Below are 19879 nucleotides of genomic sequence, written 5' to 3'. Positions count from 1 at the left end.
GTTCTTTCAATGTTTAAATATTTAGTTTTTCTGTATTTGAATTATCTTTATTTTTATTGATTTTTTTTTAATTGATAACTTTTTGTCATTTTAAACATTTTTTTTTTCAAAGCAGTTTATCTGTTCTTTAATGCAATCCGGTTTTGATTATAAAATACTTATATATTGTGAAAAGTTTCGTGAACTTTCATTTAAGATGAGAGTTCGCATGCTCTCATTGCCACAAAATAAGTAAATCTTCAAAAAATAGAAAAATGATGTAAAGCACGAAAGAACGAAATAGCAAAAAATAAAGCAAACTATTTTATTATAAATCGACGAATTTGTTTCATTTTGTTTAGTTTTTAAAAATAAATTTCTGGTTTTATAATTTTTGTCCCACCTAAATCCTTCGTGTGAAAAAAATCTTGATACACTTTCTTTTCAACGAAATTGGGCGATAAATCACCTGTTTTGTAACGTGGTAAACATGTTTTCTAGTCATTCAGATAATGCGCATAAAGTTTAATGCTTAAACATTCAACACCTGTCACACATTTTTAATTAACTAAAGCGCAACTGCGTCTCTTCTCAACGACGTGTCTAGAGACAATTCTCAAAAAGTAGGTCATCATTTTTGGCATGTCTGTTGACATAACTTTGTCAAACTTAATCTTGAATTACGTTATTAGCAGAAAAATAACGACGTAGTTATTTTACATCAAGTTATAATATGCATGTCCTAAAGAGCGACGCTCCCTCAATATAAGTTCTTCATACAGGATGGGACACGGGAACTTCTTTTTTTAGCCTATTTTCTCAGTAAAAGTCATGGAAAGAGGAAATAAAAATTAATTGTGAAATTCTGAATTCAAATTATGTTTTTCGCGATCACGAGCTGCGACAGGACCCTACTCATTGGAGTTATTGTTTCTGGAAACGGCTCCTGTCCCCCCAAACCTGCTCTTGGGCTGTTACGTGTGCATGTGTGTAAAGGCACGTGTGCGTATGTGTGTGAGTGTGTATGTGTATGAGCGTGCATGTGTGTAGGACATGGACGCCACCGACCAGGAGAAGTGGATTACGGGGGACATTGCTCAGGACCGGAGGAACCTTGCCTGCAGAGGACGGTGGAGTTGAAAAAGGAACCAGAACGTCAAGGTTGGTTAAGTGAAAACAATTAACAATCGTGATTACTCAAAAAGCATGAAAGAAGGCTTAACGCATCTTAAAAATATTGCAAAAAACAGAATTAAGTAAAAAATAAATAAAATAATTGAATAAATATTCAAAAATTAAAAATTGGAAAATGGGGTATTGAGATGAGGAAAAATGTCTGTTGGTCTGTCGGTCTGTCTGCCAACATCCCCCCACCCAATAGTTTTTGATTGAATAGTCCTATTCGAACATTTCTGTTTTTGTTCGAAAAATTTCGACGAGGACACCTGATTCAAATATTTCATTTTTTGATTTGAAAAATTTTTTCGTGCAATTTTAAACAGTTCAAAAAAACTTAACATTTGCGCCTACGGAGAAATAAATCTTGAACTAAGGGGCGAAGTTGCTTCTAACAAACTTTGTAGGAAAAAACTTTTGATGAAGAACATATATCGAAAATATCCTTTTTTAATTTGAACAATTCTCTGTTCCAGTTTGAATAGTTCGAATCTCTTAACATCAGCGCCTACAGGGAAACTGAAAGTCAATGGAGATTCTGAACTTAAAGGAGGATTTACTTCAAACAAATTTTGTTGGAAATAGCTCTTGACGACTTACTTCCGACTCCGAATCCGAGAATTTTGGGGCACTTGACTCCGACTCCTGTGAATGAAAATCAGTCGCGCTCCGACTCCCCGACGTTGATTTCTGACTTCGTAGCTTTGGCGAAAATTTATACACGGAGGAAAAATGACTGACTCCGATTCTTGGATATTCGACTCCGACTCCTTTATCCCTAAATGAAATTTACTCCGACTCCTCAGCCATGGCTTGAATTGTGAAATAATTATTGTTGATATGCCTTGTTTTTATTTTCTCTCTAAATTTAGGTACTCAGTTTACGGCGGGCAAATTTGAAGTCTACATAAAGATATGCACAAACGATTTTCTTTCTCACTCTCCAGAAGAAGTTCTCCCGATTGCCAAGTTCTCCCAAGTTTTTTCTTATGGAACATACGGAGTCTTTCTAAGGGAGATATTTAAAGTAGTTTAAATGTGGGATAGTCAGTTTTTGAAACACTACGTAAAGTCCCTGCAGTTCCTTAAAAAAACATTGCAGAAGCCAGACTGCATGTTAATCGATTTTTGGCTGAATTTATCAAGTTTTCCTGTTCCACCGGGTGTGCCGAAAAACATTAACTTACTTTTCTGGTTGTCATGTTTTCGTTGATTCTTTGCGGCGGTGGAAGTCCAATGATCAGTTTCCGCTTCATTGACATTTTGCCTATTTTTAAAAAAAATAGATTATGGTTCACCTCGTTTGACATTGAACGGCAATCTTAATATTTCTGCTGTCGCTCTCCTTACAATATGTCGTCACAGATATCTTTTTTAAATGTTGCCATAAAGCAATAAAATCTAAAACTTGTCATAAAAATTAAAATAGTTATAAGTTATTTTTCGAGTTTAGGAGCGGAGTCAGAAAGTTACATGTATCAAATAAAGTTAGTTTAACAAAATTCCGATTGGCTAGTAAGATGAATAATGAATATTATACTAAGAAGCGAGTCTTTTTCAGTCCTGGGATGAATTTTACCCTCTTATACTCGTTTTCTTCGAAAAACTTGCTTTTCTCACATGCCACAATATTTTTCCTATTTTTTGATAATAAATTGGTGAGCTATGTAAATTAATTATACCGTTTTAAATTTTTAAATACATGAAGAATATTTCTCCAAAGAATTTGTGTTTTTTCCCCCTTTTTGACAATTTATTTTCTATCGAACGTTCTTTGTTCGTCATTTTTTTTTTAACTCTAAGCTTCGAGCTTACGGTCCTTACATACAATTACTCTTTAAGTTGAAAATTTTCTATACTATTCCTTAGCAGATGTTTTTCATTTCGATTTTAGTATGAATAAAATACCTTGAAAGATAGCCTGAAATGCATGCGAAATTACAACTTTTAGAAACAGGGATCAATATCGTCTATCTGCACTACTTGAATTCAAAGACTAATTTGCCCGAAGCAAATCTCAGCTAAAATTCGTTTAAATAAATTTTGACGCATAAACATTCTGTGACTCTAAGTGGTTTTCAATGCCCAAGGTTATTTATTATAATGCTACATACCCTATTCTTGCTAGCCTTAAACAAATGTAAAGTTTTTTTATAGTTCTTATGCTGGCAACTTAATTTTATTTTCTTTCGTGCAATTCCATCCCTCAACATTCAGTTCGCGAAGACAGTACAATTGGTGATTTTTTTTTAACGTTTATAGAATAAAACATAAACTGGTAGCATAACCGAACTATTGGTTAAAAAAATATTATAAATACATATATGCAAAATGTATGATCTATGTCACTCAGTAAGAGTGCTCCTTCCATGTAGAGAAAGATTTTTCCAAATAGTTTCAATGGTTCCGGAGATTACCTCGAACATATAAACATACAAAAAATCGCTCTCTCTCTCTCTCTTTATAAAACTAGTATAGGTTACAAATGTAGTTGTACAATTGTTTAGACAAGTTTTACACAATTTGTACTAGAAAACGCTCTACATTTCAAATATCGTTTATAATGTTATGGATCTCATAAGTTATTTTAAAACCTGAGTTCTGAAAAAAAAAACATAAAGCAGTGAATAAACGATGGTGCATGTCAGAAATATTCATAGAACAGTCAAGTAATTTACCTCATTTCTCAAATTCTATTTACAAATTATAGCCTCCATTTGGTTCACTGATGGTGGCTGCAGTTTTCCGGTCTTTTTTGCAATTGACATTCTTAAGAAGAAAGACTGAATCTGTGCTTTAGTTTAATATTCCGTAAAAAAGAACATTTTTATGTTTTCTGTATTGCCAAATTTTCTCATTTCTTCTTCAGCTTTCTATCGATAAATTTTTCTTCCCAAAGTTTCAACACTGATAAACAAGCCATACAAAACTTCCGTTTTTGTGAAAATCTTGCTAATTTTCCTTTTGGCATATTTTTTAAATATTTTGATTAGGATTGTCTATTGTGTTTCATTATAGCCTTGCAAATAATAAGTTAGTTAAGTAAAAAATATGTAGTACAAACGAAGTGCAAGCGAAAACTTGCTCATCCTCGGTGCATGGAACTAGGAGGTCTCAAACCTTTGCACCTCATCGGTAAAGTTAAGCCACCTCCAACTGGCTACACTGAAGGTCAGTTATAAAATGTACAATATATTTCTATTTAGACATTAAATTTAATGAAGTAATTGCACAAACAACTTTGGTTGATGCTCAATACGTAGATATAATATAGTACTGAAACATGTTGATTTGAGAAAAACACTGAAGTCGGAGACAATTTCCACAAATTTTGTGGTTCGCAATTTTTTTCTTTTTTTTTTTTTTTTTGATAAAAAAAAGACGCGTATCTTTTTTAAATTATTAGAAGAAACCACTGTAAAGAAAAATCGAAATGGGTGTCTATCTGACCAGCCTGACTCTTCTAAAAACTGCCTCCAAAATATTCGATACATTTTGAAAACTCAAAAGAATTTGATGCACGCACTCATATATTCGAGCATTCTTAGTAAGGCTCCGTAAATCATATTTTTTGGGCTGCTAAAACATATGTTTATTATGTAGTTTGACACTTTAATAGAATTTTGATCTCTTTTTTTTTTTTTTTTTTGGTCTGGATTTTAAAATTGGAAACTTTGGAAATTTGAAAAAAAAAAAAAAAAACGCTGTATTGCTTTGTAAGAAAGGATATTCGCAATAACTAAAATAAAAACAAGGTAGAAATGAGGTTCATGTTACTCGGTGTCACTGACAACAGTTCAGATCTAACGTGCACCAAGTTCCATAGCAGTTCCTCACAGACGTTGAATTGCCCCATGTTCTTCAATTCATTTAGAAAACAACATTTTACTTTTAGTGATATTGAATTTTCTTAGTGTTTTAAAAACAGTTTATTCGCGTAAAAACTAGTATGTTGTGGCCATCACAAAGCTTTCTTCTATATCTCTCTTATAATTCTGATCCTTCCCCATACTTGACGAGGAAGCAATATTCCCAACAAAAACAAAATTATACACGCCAAAACTTGACGACCATCCCAATTCCCGATTTATCCCAAAAGCAAAGCAAAGAATGAAAATTGAAAATTATTTTAAAAGCCTTGCTTAAAATAATTTCAATCATTTATTTGTTAACAAACACAAGATAGCAACAGTTTAAAAGTTTAATTCATCGCGATTTTGTGGTCATTTTCCAACAATTAAAATCACTCGAAATATGCAGACGACAATCTGTTACGATCTACCTTTCTTATGATGCATATTTTTATAAAGCTATTTTTATTCACACACACAAAAAAAAAAATCAGGCACCATGGAGCGATTGACGCCAAATTTAAACCAACGCCTGTTTACATATGGATTCACATTTATTCCAAATTTCATCCAGAACGTAGCATTACTTCTTGAGGTATGACACTAACAATGAAAAAAAAAACGTTCGATTGCTCCACTATGTTTTCAGCTATTGACGCCAAAATAGAATCAGCTTTTATACCTTCTAAGGGCTACTTGTCGATAAATTTTTGTTTGATTCCGTTCATTATCTCTTGAGATAAAGCAGTCACAATTGACGACAAAAATGTTCTATAGCTCAATCCCCGTCTGAGCTATTGACACCAAAATTGAATCAGCACCTGTACATGTTTTGGGCAACATGTGAACCAAATTTTGTTTGATTCCGCCAGTTACTAACTGGGAAATAGCAGGAACGCATTACTCAAGAAACGTCCCATTGCTCCAGCCCCCTTGGAGGAATTCGGAAAACCAATGGGCACAAGTTCACATAGGGGCACTTATGTGTACCAAATTTCGTTCGATTTCATGCGGTAGTTTTTGCTGTAGAGCGGCCACAAAAAACTGGTCACACTCATATGGACACACACACACACGCGCGGATACACACACACACACACGCGGATACACACACACACACGCGGATACACACACACATACACAATAAAACAGGCAGACATTTTCCAAAAATGGTCGAAATGGACTCATTATACCTTAAAGAGTTTGAATCCGTCAAAATTTGTAACTCGAAAATTTGCACGAATCCAATACTTTCTTCTGTATATTTGATATAGAAGAAAGTAAAAATTAATACTACAGATAGAGCACTGAGTTTTTACAATTCTTCAATAGTAACAACTCATTTTTCAAGTAAAATAGAAAAAATGAATGAATAAATAAATGAATAATAAAATAGTAATAATATTTTTTTCGCAATCAGTTGATTACCAAACGTCATTTCAAGAAACGTGAAGGTGTCAGCACTACTCTGGGGACGAGTCCCAATTCATGTGAAACATTACCGGCGTGCATATGCTTGCATATTTTCTTCGTGAATTTAAATTAATTTCTGACGTATTGGAACAAGCAGAGTGGGCAGATAAAAGGTAACAAGTTTTCCAATTTTTTCCCATTTCATTTTTTTCATCTATTGTAAGTTAGCGATATTGTGCAAGCTTACGCATTTATTTTCAGCTGAAAAAAAGCGTCAAAAAAACGTCACATTCCATTATTTCCCCATTAATAGTACTTAATCCAAAGCTCGTTTTTTCAAATAGCTTTAAAACACTTTTCTGCAGAGACTGCCGTTTACCTGCCCTTGGCAGAACTGTTTTCAAACCACAGTGTCTCCAATGCTTAAGCTTATATTTTTTGAATCTGCTGCTAACATTCATATATTTTAAAACTATTTCTTTCATATTTGTTTTCAGATAAGGCATCAATCTTTTCCATGTATCCGCAAAAATATTCTTTTCCGTAGCTCAATGCGCAATCAGTTTGATGGATTAGAGAACGGTACCTTTTCTGAAAATCTACGAAACTGTAATCCCTTTTTGAAAGCTCAGAAACGGCTTTTCCCAGGAACAATGTCTGCTTTCAAAACAGCCGTTTCCCACTTGATATGAAATTTCAATGAGCTGACATACATAACACCCGTTTCGATTCATAAACGTGACAAATGCGGAACATTGTTCAAGTTAAATGGAAATCGAAGCCGGGATAAAAGATTTTTGAACAATATTTTGGACAATTGCTACGTGCATGGATTCCGCATTCAGCCTCGCGAAATGCATTGGTTCTTAAATATTAACCAACAAAAATTTCGCGATACTTTAAATATTACATAACAGAAAAGAAAATCGAAGAAAATATTTTTGATGTCTAGTGAAAAGGTTTTCAACAAAAAAATTAACTTCTGCCAAGCACTATAACCTCTTTCGTCACAATCTTTTTCAGGGTGCAGTTATTTTAGATTCTTCCCACTTAATAGCATAAATGGCACGCACATGAACTATATGTAGAGTTCAGTTTTGATTACTTTTAAAGGTGTATAAACAATTTTAGAATAAGATAGGAGGACAACTAGGACAACTAGAAGAGTTTGCCAAAATCCAACAGCATAGTAAAAAAAAAATTTTGCTATCAATGTTTTGTTAAAATATTCATGTATGATTGCAACAGCATTTATAGGTTCTGCATATTCTTTGCTATTTTTCTGTTACACCTTAATGTAACAGCTGTAAAATAACTAAGAAGGCATTTTCGCGCAATTTGCACAGATACGTAGGAATGGTTGCTGTTAGCAATAACTATAAAAATTACACTAAAAATTACATTTTTGCAAGGTTTTTCTACTTAACCATTATTATAGTGGGAGTAAATATTTTTAATAAATCTTCAATGAATCAGAAAAGGCATTTTTATATAGAACGCAAAAGTTTTAATTTAAGAAAATGCCAAAGAAACAAAACAAGGAACGTCAAAAAATGTACAAAATATCCATTCGTTACTTTGCAACTTGTTAACCTTAATGGTTTTTTCAATTTTCGTTTTTCAATACAGAGTAACCAAAAGAAACAAAATATCTTGTCTCATGTAAATGAATGAAAACAGTGCGTCATCTCTCCTAAGTAACAGAAACTCGAACACTCCTATTTTAGCAGGAGAAATTGCTCAGACTTTTAACAAGGCCGTTGATCGAAAGAACTACTGGTGCTAACAATGCTCGCTTCATGAAAAACCGTTTAAATCTAAGTTACTTTATTGCCATTATGTTGAAGGAAAATACATAAAAACTAAACCACTTAGTTAGGTTAAAAAATGTAAAGTAACGATATTTCATCGAAAACAATCTGAACAACCAGCGTACACTTTCATCTTCCCACTCGAATACTGCACTTGTTGAACTAGATGAAGTCTCTGCGCGTTTACTTAGCTCTTACAATCCCTTTGTGCGCAATCTCTCCCTCTGCGCGATCTCTCCGCCAGCGCAATCACTCCGCCTGCGCAATCTCTACTCGCTTTACCTTACTAGTAGATTAGCGAGCATTGCTGTTTTCACTACTTCACTCAATTTAATTAATTCGTCTAGCATTAGTTTATCCGTAAAAGCTGTCAGAGCAAGATATGACTGTTAGAAGAATTTAAAAAATTTAAATTTGTTTTTTCGAGTTGAAATCCTGTGCAATTAGTTTAATTTATATCTGTGACTTTTTTATACAAACACTATAATCGGATCGTTTGTATGCTACTATACCATAATCAATTCGTGTACTCTTACGAATAAACCCATAGACTTAAAAAAACAGACGGAGATACAGCGATAACTTTTTAGTTTGTCAACTGTTTCAGAAATGCTTGATCACTTGACAAAACCTTTGATCTTCGCTCAATCGGAAACAGCAGGAAAAAATTAGCGGAGCGCTAGCCGTTATTTCCGGTAGCATTTTATGTAAACATTAGTTATTGAGCAATCACAATTGCTTATTGTTCTCACTTGACTGTTTTTGGCGCTAGCTGATTTTATTTTCCCCCCGCCTCCCTCTGCAGCACCATCGTCGACCGGCCTCACGATGTTGCTCCTCTAGCGAAAACCCTCTCCAGGTTGCGTCCATATCCTATAAACACACACGCACACATTACATGCACACCTACACACACTTACACACATACACACACTCATACCCACACACACACATACACAGATATACACACACATACGCACACACACGCCTGGACACAGACACAAACACACCTACACACTCACACACATACACACATACCCACATACATATCCACATATACACACACACATGCCTGCACACAGACACAAACACACACGCCTACATACACACATACCCAAACACACACAAACATGCCTGCACACACGCAAAAAAACACGTGATTGCGAAAAACATAATTTGAATTCAAGATGTCAAAATTTAAATTAATAATTTTTCAGATTTATTTTCTGTTGACTTTTTTGTACGCCATCTACTCCACCCACTTGATGAATCTTGTTTTTAACTTAACCTTTTCCCTCATAAACGTTTTCCACTTATTTACTAAGTACTTCATTTTTAATAAGTGTATGAGAAGCAAAACACCGAGCGGCAACACATCTAACTTTTTACATCTTGTTTAGTAATGAGTAACGATTTTATATTATAGTGCTATACATAACATGCATTCTATCGAATCATTTTATTTTTATGTGGGCTAAATGTTCGCAAGAAATGCGTTGTTTCTGCTGTCCCGGAATCGTTAAATCAGTACGTGTAACTCGAACACCTATACCATGTAGAACTAAGTCATATAAAAGAAGTGGACATAAAAACAAGACACCTCAAAATTACCTTTTCCTTTTTTATTAAAACACGCAGATTGTTGGGCATAAGCGTATGATTTATTTCCCTATTTAGGAGGAAATATTTCGAACATAAAATTGCTCCAAAAACAAAAGAGCTGTATTGTGAAAGCTACTTGTAAAAAATGCAAAAAGATATATGATTAATATGTGGACAAACTTTAATTCCATTTACTTTTCGGAAGTTAGTTATTTATGTGTATCAGTTAGTATCATTTTAATGATAATAAATATTTATTAAGTTGTAAACTTCTCTCACAAAATAATTAAAGAAGATTTTTATAGAAATATTGTGTTAAATTTTACTAGAATTAATAGATTTCAATTTGTCTGAAATAGCTATACTATTCGACATTAATTTTTTGATCTTAAGAGTACTAGTAAAGTACTAGTTTATGCCAGAAAGAATTTGATGCTTCTTATAGCTGAAACAAATTGTTCATCAAGGCAAACTGTTAACATTTCCCATCTAATGTGTCTAAATTTAACTAACAATTCTAAATATAATTGATCTACCTTGAATTGTTGCCGAAATCCGAACAAGATTTTTGTATGCAGATTTTTTGCTTGCCTAGTATTCAAGTCAGTGTTTTGCTTTTTTATTAAACTTTTAGTTTGAAAACTACTTATTGAATTTAAAAACATGCCTTAGGTTTATTTCTCTTTGATGTATCTAGTTATGTTTTATGGACACTTATTTTCCTAAGAATTTTAATGTATTTTCTTACTTGCATGTTTTCTTGATTAAAAGAGAGAAGAAGTTCACATATCTATGGCAAAATTTAAGCACTTTGTTTTTCGCTTGATAAAATGTATATATGTTCTTAAGGAAACAGCATTTTTTAAAAATACTGTTGCTTTAAATTTTACTCGAATATATTTATAACGAAATAAACGACATGGCAGGTGTTATTTTGACCTTTTCCTTACTATGATATGAATCTGGAACAGTAGATTTATTCAATATTTACTTACAGCGACAAAGTACTCATTTAAATTAGTAGCTGAGACTGTTAGTAGTGTTATCATGCATGAAATGCTCTGCTTATTCGACTCAACTCAGATGGAATTCAATCAGAAATATAATTAGTTCGTAGATATGTGCAGGCCGTAGTGTATGTTTTCTTTAACTAGTTTGGTTTCTACACAAAGACCCTTAAACAAAAGAAATATTTCAAAAGAATATTTATTCAATGAAGTAATGATTGATGGACTGTAAACCAGTGAACTCAGTAACTGTAAACCAGGTATTTGTTTAGAAGTCACTAAAAACATCTTGATATATAGTATGTTGGGTATTTAATGTATTTAATACAACGAATTACTTTATTGGTAGGTAACATTTGCAGCAACTCGTTTATTCTTCTGGGGCAGCTTGAAATGAAACCGGAGTTAAAAAAACGAAAAAGAACTTTTTTTTAACAACATATGTAATTAGCTGTTCAACTGTCTTACAGTCAAAGCTATCGTGCTGCAGTGTTGAGTGAACATGTGCGGTTACATCTTTAATTACATAATAAAATAAAAATTTGATTACAGATAACCGCCGAAAATAGTGTCTGTTTGCAATAAGAAGAACCAAACCAGTGACTCTTAACTTTTAAACACTGAAACTTTAGCAAAAGATTTTAATTATTTTAATATACAGCTCAAAAATAGTGCTCTTGACTGTCATATGTTACAAATATTCTTTAAACCAAGTATTAAGCTTTAAAGGTTTATGCAATAAATCACATTTAAATTAATTTTTGAATCTATCACACATTCTGTCCAACCACGGATTGCATGGAATTTTCAAATGTCCAGATAAGACGAATCTATGTGAATAAGGGGGAAAAGTGAAAATTTGATGCGCGTATTCCGCTCATTTGAACGAGACTCTGTTTGTGCAAAAGCTGACATCGGTAAAAAAAAATAATAGATTCGTCCATTTCCGGTTGTAAAACGGATGTTTGTCTTCCCATACAATCCGTGGTCAGACAGTATCTTTTTCATATATGTATAAATGGATATACATAAGGGAAGTCATACTATGGGTTTAGCGGATGTGAGCGAGCGTTAAGTGGAGAGGTTAAAAAAAATTCTCTAAAATTGTAGTAGGTGATGCTACTAGTCGCATTTCTTATTTGATACATTAAACTCAAAATGGCGGATTATATAGTCTGCAATAAATAAGTGGTGGAGTGTTTCCCAGAATTTCACTCACTGAACATAATATTAACCTTGCATTTTGCGCTCGTTCAATTCAACGATTCAAATTCATAAAGTTTCAAATGTCATAAGTCTCTTGAAATCAGATATTATGCAATGGGCTTGGAACATTACATATCTAAATGTGACAGTATCTGGCACGATTGGGGTTTTAAGGTCTCTGCTGCGCCAGGATTTATAAATACTCCAAATTTTCCCGCAAAGCTATTGGATAACGGCACCAGTAATGGACATGATTTAGACATTGCTCTCAGGTTAGCTTAATTTTCTGAGCCTTTTATTGTATTTAGACTTTTAAAACCTTTTCTTTCATGCAACTACATATCTAACGTTTGGCTGCTTCTGGATCCTCTGAATTAGTTAATTATATTTTTATCTGCTCAATTTCAAAAAAAATTTCAACTTCAGTAACAGATACCGAAAAATCTGATGATACCCAGTAACAGATAAGATGAGGAAAGGATTAGTAATTAACAAAATTCTCTTTTTATCTTCAAAATGTGCAAAAGTTTTTTATTTTAGATTCTAAATTTTTCGATCTACAACCTTATTAAATTCAAATGAACATGAAACACCGGCAGATCTCGTGGTGGCTGTTCATAACTTTCACCACTGTCTTGTAAATACCAACTGACTCACAAAATTTACTCTGATAGCACTAGATGGTTGCATCGTGTTTATGTGTCGCAGCAACATCAGTTCTACCAGCCTAAAATTCTTAATATTTGAATTGAAACTTACGACTGCCTGTTATTGGACCCTTGTCTGTTTCTAGTGCCGTTACCCTAAGTACTGAATTTTAATGTTAGTTTATGGCTTCAGTGAACTTTTCATGGATTTTTTCCGAAACAAAAGATAATTGATTTTACTTTCCTAAAATAATCTTATTTTGATAGTATGCTGATAAATAACAAAAATAAATAAATATTTTGACATGTTTTAGCATTTAGAAATTTAAGAACAAATCATTAATAAAAATTAGTAAAACTTCGTATGCTCCATCCAGCAAAATATTGAGCAAATATTCTTAAAATATTTTTCCCACCCCTTCAATTCTGTGTCATGTGCCGTTCAGTACCATGAAATCAGATTTTTGAGACATATTAGTAGTTTTAATTAAGTTTTGTAATACATCATGATATTAAATGAACCAAAACTATAGTGTGTTTTATTGTTGTGTATTTTTTTCCACATCTACAAATCTGAGTCATGTGCCATTCAATGCCCTGAAATCGAACTTTCGAGACCGATTAGTAGTTTAATTATGTTTTGTAATGCATCATGATCTTCTTTTGAATGAACCAAGTCACTAAAGTAGCTTAATGTTTAACATAGCAATTTGTATTTCTTTCTTTGTTTCATACATAGTGATGCAGCCACATACAGAAACAATTTTGGAGACAACTTTATAACAAAAATAACAAAACTTATAAACAAAAACAAAATATATGCGTAGCAAAATCTTACCTATCTAATCCAACAACAGTTAGCGTATAAACTGACACTGTCACCGAAGCATGTTGCACAAACTGCACGACAGGGCAAAATTCCGGCAGAAAGATCCACCGCCCCAGCACAAAGTCCGTGTAAGTGAAGGGAATCGAAAAAACTGCCATTGTCACGTCAGACAATGCTAAGTTCACCAAGAATAATCTTAGAGACCTCCGTTTTCCTAGTAATAGTACGGCAATGGCAGCTCCATTTCCACCAAGAGCTGCCAGAGCAGTGCAACTGTACAGAACTATCAGGAACAGCTGCATGCTAGGTCCGATCGCTTCCAAGGATGAGTAAAGTTCTTCGGGATCCAGATAAGTCTCGTTAGAAGAATTCCAATCCGTCATACTTTCTGTGAGTGTACCTGGAAAAGTGGGTTTACAAATGCAATGGGCGTTTACACCATAGCTATAAGAACGAAAAGTAGCTATATGAAGTATTCTTACTTCCTAGATTCTGATTTTTTATTAATACGCATTTAATACCACATGTCAAAATAATACTGTTAAGAAATAAAAAATAGACAGCCATTTGAAAATTTGTAGAAAAATGAATAAATATAAAGAACAATCGGTTAAACAATGTCCAGTTGATACAGGGTTAAATTGATACAAGGATTGTAATTCTTGAGCGTATATGTGTAATGAACTGAAAGTGTTATAAGGATGTAAGATTTTCTTTTCTTAAACGGGAGAACTTTTTTTTTTTTTGTATGACAGTTATTCTGAAAAAATCGTTTTTTGTGCAATATAAGAAGTTTTTATGATTTGCTTTAAACTGTAATATATGGTGTTTAAAAATAATTAGGTCATATTAAGTAAGATATTACGGTATTCCTTTTGACTGGAAGGTATGATCAGGGGCGGACTGGCACGCCAGACCATCGGCCGATATGCCCTCCCGCCTGTGCGCCCTCAAACGCCCTCTGAACGTTTTTTTTTTTTTTTTTTTTTTTTTTTTTGTGCACCTTCGCCTTTTCTTTTTTTTAAAACTTTTTTGCGCCCTCAAACTTGTGCAATTTTGTTTTTTTTTTTTTTTTTTAGTCCTTGCCTTTATTTTTTAGCCCTCGAACGTGACTTCGTTTTTTTCTTGTGCTCTCAAGTATGAGCACCTTCGGGTTTTTTATGCCCTCAAACTTGTGCGTGCACTGTTTTTTTCTTTTTTGTGCCCTCGAAAATTTCCATTTTTATTTATTTATTTATTTATTTTTATTTACGCGCTAGAACCTGTTCGCATGTTTTTTTTTTTTTTTTTTTTGCACCCTCAAATCTGTACGTCCTTTTTTTTTTTTTTTTTTGTATTCTGACACCTGTACGATCTTTTTCTCTTTTGAACCTTTAAACCTGGGCTCCTTCGGTTTTTCTTTTGCACCCTCGTGCGTGTACAAGTCTTTTTCTTTTTAAATCTATTTTATTTTACTTTATTTGCGTCCTCGAACGTGTGCACCCCCGTCTCTTTTTTTCCTTCATTTATTCATTGCGTCTTCGGAGTTTTTTATTTTTTTATTTTATTTATTTATTGTTTTTCTTTTTGTTTTATTTATTTATTTATTTATTTATTTTGTACCTTGGGATTTTTTCTGTGCCCTTTGGGAGTCAAGGATCGCGCCCTCTCATGGGAACCAGTTCGCCCCTGGGTATGATTTTATCAGAGAGAAGTTGATGAACTTACTTCCATGAACTTAAATGTGAAAGTTTGCAGGCACTAAAAACAGCTGTTTGCATTCGTAACCTCAATCAGAAAAAGGTGGGAATAGCAGACACTTTGTTTCATGCTCCAGCCTCTACCTAGTACTGCTACCTGTCATGGAGAAAGTTTTTTAAGCCTATATATTGAGTTTTATAGGACCAGGACGGATTTTAAACACTTTTTTCTTATGGGTTCAAGCACCCAAGGAGACTCAAGTAACCCCAATTTACGGTATAAAACATAAACTTTCAAAAAAGAGAGACTTGTAAAAATTAAAACAGTTTGAAAATATGACTGGGAAAACTTTAATTCGTCAGAAAACAAAACTCAGATTTTTAAAAAGATATTTTTCCTTTTAAGAAGCTGTTCTTAAGAAAAAAACACGATATTATCGTCAATTCATACTTTTGCTACTGTAACTCTGTCTAATACAGGCGTTTTTACAACGAATCTAAGTAAGAAGATAGCACTCCTATTCAGTTATCCAGGAGCAAGTAAAACGGCACAAAGAAGGAAAAGCTAGAATATTCTCCAAGATAATGTTACCCAAAAATAGATAAGGCGACCAGATAGAAAAGTAAAACAACAATAGCTTTCTCTGAAGAATGTGAAGTTTCGGCTAGTTGACAAACATCTTCTCAGTAAATAGAGTATATTTTTAGCAGTACGAACATGCACGCTAATGGCAGCTTCCCTTTTCATGGTGGTTTCAAATACTGTAATAATAATAATTATTATTATTATTATTACAATTGTAACAATAATACTCGTTTTTTTTTTTTTTTTTTTTCAATTTAAACAGAAAATACATACATATTATGTACAGCAAAAAAGAGTTCAGTTTCTAGCCAAAAAAAGAAAAGAAACTGTTAAAACATTTTTTTCGCCGGAATTTGTGTCTGTTATGAAAGCAACAGTCTCAGTACGTATACTACTTTGAAATAGGCGAGTTTTATTTTTTAATTATTTTTGTTTTGTTTTTTTTAACTATAGTAATTGAATTTAAAATAACGCAAGAACAATTTTCTCCCGTAAATTAGTAACTTTCATACTGTTATTAAAATACTTTTAATGATATACTTTATTTATTTACAATATATAAAAATACGATGCCTGTTTTTGAGCAATTAAATAAGATTCGTGAAGAGTTGTAATATTTCATCTGTGAGGCACAAGTTGTACTCATTGGTTCAATTCAGACTCAGAAAGTTTACTGTTATCAGTTTACTCACTTTGGAAAAGCTTTATCGGTATGGAACAAAACTGTTTGCTAGATTGACGATTCAGTTCACATGACAAATGCTCAGTTAGATGCATGTACGGTGATTAAGACGCTCAATCCATAACTGTGACTTTTTTTTCCCCTCTTTAAATCACTATTTAACTACACCTGCTTCACATCTTTCTGGAATATCGAGTCACGAGGAAGATTTCTTCGGGGAAATGGAAACATGTTGATTTTGAAAAATCTTTAGATTCTGAATAAATGTTTCATTTCAAGTAATAGGAAAAATGTAATTTATAAAAACCGAAATATCATCTCTCGTAGACTTCAACATTAACGCAAAATTGAGATAAGTATGACTAAATCAACATGACATGAATTTAAAGTGCAAATATTTTAAGGTGAAATTTTATTGCTTGTATTTTCATTAAATGGTTTTATTCATTTACTTTAACTTTGGTATCAGAAAATGAAAAAAATTCAGAGTGATTTAATTTTAACAAAAAGCAGAACTGTACAAACGATGTTACTTTTGATAAACATTATTTATTTTAGAATACGTTTTGTAATTTATTTTTTTATTTTCTAGAATACTTTTAAATGATTTTTTTTTTTTTTTGGCAACAGAGGAAAAATAAAATCCGAGGCGTTTCATTTGGGAATGAAAAATCGCAAATTTAGTTTTTCTCTTGAAACTATAAAAGCATTTTTTAATGGAAAAACTAGTATATTGGCTGCGTTGTTTATAAGAAGCTGCTACTTTGTTTATTTAATTTTTACTAATCTATTTCGTGAGATAAAACAAGAATATTTTGGTTTTAAAAATTTGCTTTAAATTTTAGAAAGATGTATTTGAAATAATTTTCATTCTCAGATAATTGAAAGAATATTAATCAGGCGCTAGAAAACGGATGTTGGTTAACGGGAAAATAGGCAAGTTTAGTTCTAGACGGAACTTCATGTTAACGGTCCAAATACTCAATATCGAATAAAATAAATTTATTTTTGACAGGAAAGAAAATGATCGCCTCTTAAGTAATCTATATCTTGTTTATTTTCTTGAAGTGCTAAGATTTATGTTTCAGTAATTTCACTCCAGCAATGTCAATACAAAAATCTTAAAGCAAGGACGGTTTTAAGATGTGAGACAAAATATGTAACTTGATCTTAGTAAATACTCCATTCAGTTCATCTCTTCGAAAATTGAATAGTTAAACTAAATGGGAAAAAAAAACATTCATGCTAAGGCATGAAAATCATTTTCAAGGAAATATATCAAGCGTACAATCGCTTGATTCCACGAAAAAATTTTTGATTCTTTAACATTTGAATTTATTTAGAAAAACATTAAATTACAAATTTAAAATAGAACTAAGTTTTTGATAAAAACAAAACCATTACTTTTCAGTTATCATTTGTTTCGAGAAAAAAATACCTAAAATTAAGCACTTTAAATTTATTAAATCAAAATCATTTCTATTAATCAATCTCTTTCGTAAATGTTAAATCTTAAGCGAAGGTTATTTAACCTTTTTTTTTATATGTTAAAAGAAATTTCATAGTCCATAATGATTTTTAGATAATCAGAGCACCTCTTTCTTGAAAGCTTTAATAAAAATAAAAGAAAACGTAAGTTTCTTTTCTTTCTCCTATAATAGGAAATTATTTTAACACTTCATTATTAATTAAAATGAATTATTACTCTTTAAATTATATGTAACCGAAAAAAAATAAGCTTAACACATTTTTAGAATTTATTTATAACAGTTTTTTTTTTTTTTTTAATTTATTTGATCTCTCTTAAAATATAAAGATTTTGCAACATCTTTAAACATCGTAATTTCAGAACAGCATACTTTATACAATTACGCGCATTTTTTACTGATCAGACGTAGATTTTTTTATTACTTTTTCCTCATGGTACAGCTTTCAGAATATTACGATTAATTTTATGACTTTTTGCATGGATGAAACGTCTGAAACAAACTGAGTTTTTAGTAAAGTTATGACTTTTAGAACACTTAGCTGCAATAAAAGATTGCGATTTTCCCCCCAGAAACGGTTTCAAATTGTCTTTCTTTTGCATGTTTACTTTGGTAGTCTCATCTGGACTACAAACTTCTGACTCGGTTGCTGCAAAGTCGATGTCATAAAAACACAATTATACTAACAGGTCAAATTCCTGTTCTACAGAATCCATTCACAAAATATTTGCCACGCTTGCAGTTTGTTCATAAAAGTGACCTAACAATTATCTTTTTTTATATTGGGTAATGGACTTTATTGGATGCTCTCGCATCCACAGATTCGATAGAAATATGTGGACAGAGGCTTAAAAACGGCCACGTCAAAGGGCTGTAAAAGATGCATAGTGTGTGCTGGAAAAGGAAGCTTTAATTACACCTTACAAGTTTATAGCATAGCCCCATATCTTTTTTCCTGCAAACAGCTAAGACTCTTTTCATTATTTTTCCCGCCTATGAAACACATTTCCCCTTTTAGACATCTTCTAAAACCAAGAATGATAGAAATTAGCGTATCTTGTAATTAATAAAGAAATTAACTTAAAAAAGTTTAACAAGCACAAATTTCAGACAAAATCTATTTTATGAGGTTGAAGCTTCTAAGCAACTTACTTTATAAAAAAAAGTGTGAATGTTTTAATAAGCCTTATAATTTATATTTTAAGTAATCCTAAATGCGCACTAAATTATTTTCTATAAAAAATTTAAAAGTTTGTTTGAATTTCATGTTCTTAAACTGGAATACCTGTCCTTGTAATTAATAAAATAATGAGTCAACAAGTAACGTGAACAAGCACAAATTTCAGTCAAATTGAAAAACTATATTTAACAAAACTGAAATTGAATCTTATTAGGTAAATACCTAGTTTTATGAGTGGCAGCTTCTAGAAAGTGTGCTAAGCTTTGCTTAAAGGAACTTCTGGCCTCATCATGCAGCTTACAGCTTAGTAGACAATGCTCTACCACCAGCAATAACAAAGATCGCTATTCACTAACTTAAAGCGAAACAAATAGCTATTGAAGCTACCATGTCCAGTTAATACCTGGGTTAACAAAAAGACGGTGGAAAAAATTTGCACTTCAAGCGATGAAAAATAGTAGGGAAAAATCTCTTCGTCTATAATGCTTTCGATGAGGAAAGATATTCGGCATTCCAGTCAGTAACAGTTTTTTCCCTCGCACTATAATTTCAATGAGAAGGCGGCACGGACATCGCCAAAGTAACATAAAAACAAGTTGCTTCCTTAGCTAGTCTACATGCTCTCTCATTTCCATGATTACCACTGTAATCTCGAACATAGGAACAATGAATCTCAGTAGCCCCATCAAGACCATACAGAATAGACTGAAATTCTACTTCAAACTTTTCAGAAGTAGCTAAGTC

General features: G+C 32.5%; 1 protein-coding gene across 1 annotated transcript in view; it reads right to left on the bottom strand.

The window, feature by feature from the left end:
- The window catches only part of LOC129232305 (RYamide receptor-like), a 43947-nt gene extending 30058 nt beyond the window's left edge, over nucleotides 1–13889 (bottom strand). Inside the window, exon 1 of the mRNA XM_054866496.1 lies at nucleotides 13531–13889. Coding sequence (XP_054722471.1) covers nucleotides 13531–13823 — 293 coding nt within the window. The 5' untranslated portion in view covers nucleotides 13824–13889. The remainder of the gene's footprint in view (nucleotides 1–13530) is intronic.
- Between the last annotated feature and the right edge of the window lie 5990 nt (nucleotides 13890–19879).

The sequence above is a fragment of the Uloborus diversus genome, chromosome 1 (genome assembly GCF_026930045.1).
Source record: "Uloborus diversus isolate 005 chromosome 1, Udiv.v.3.1, whole genome shotgun sequence".
Classification (NCBI taxonomy): domain Eukaryota; kingdom Metazoa; phylum Arthropoda; class Arachnida; order Araneae; family Uloboridae; genus Uloborus; species Uloborus diversus.
This window is presented reverse-complemented; position numbering and strand designations above follow the sequence as displayed.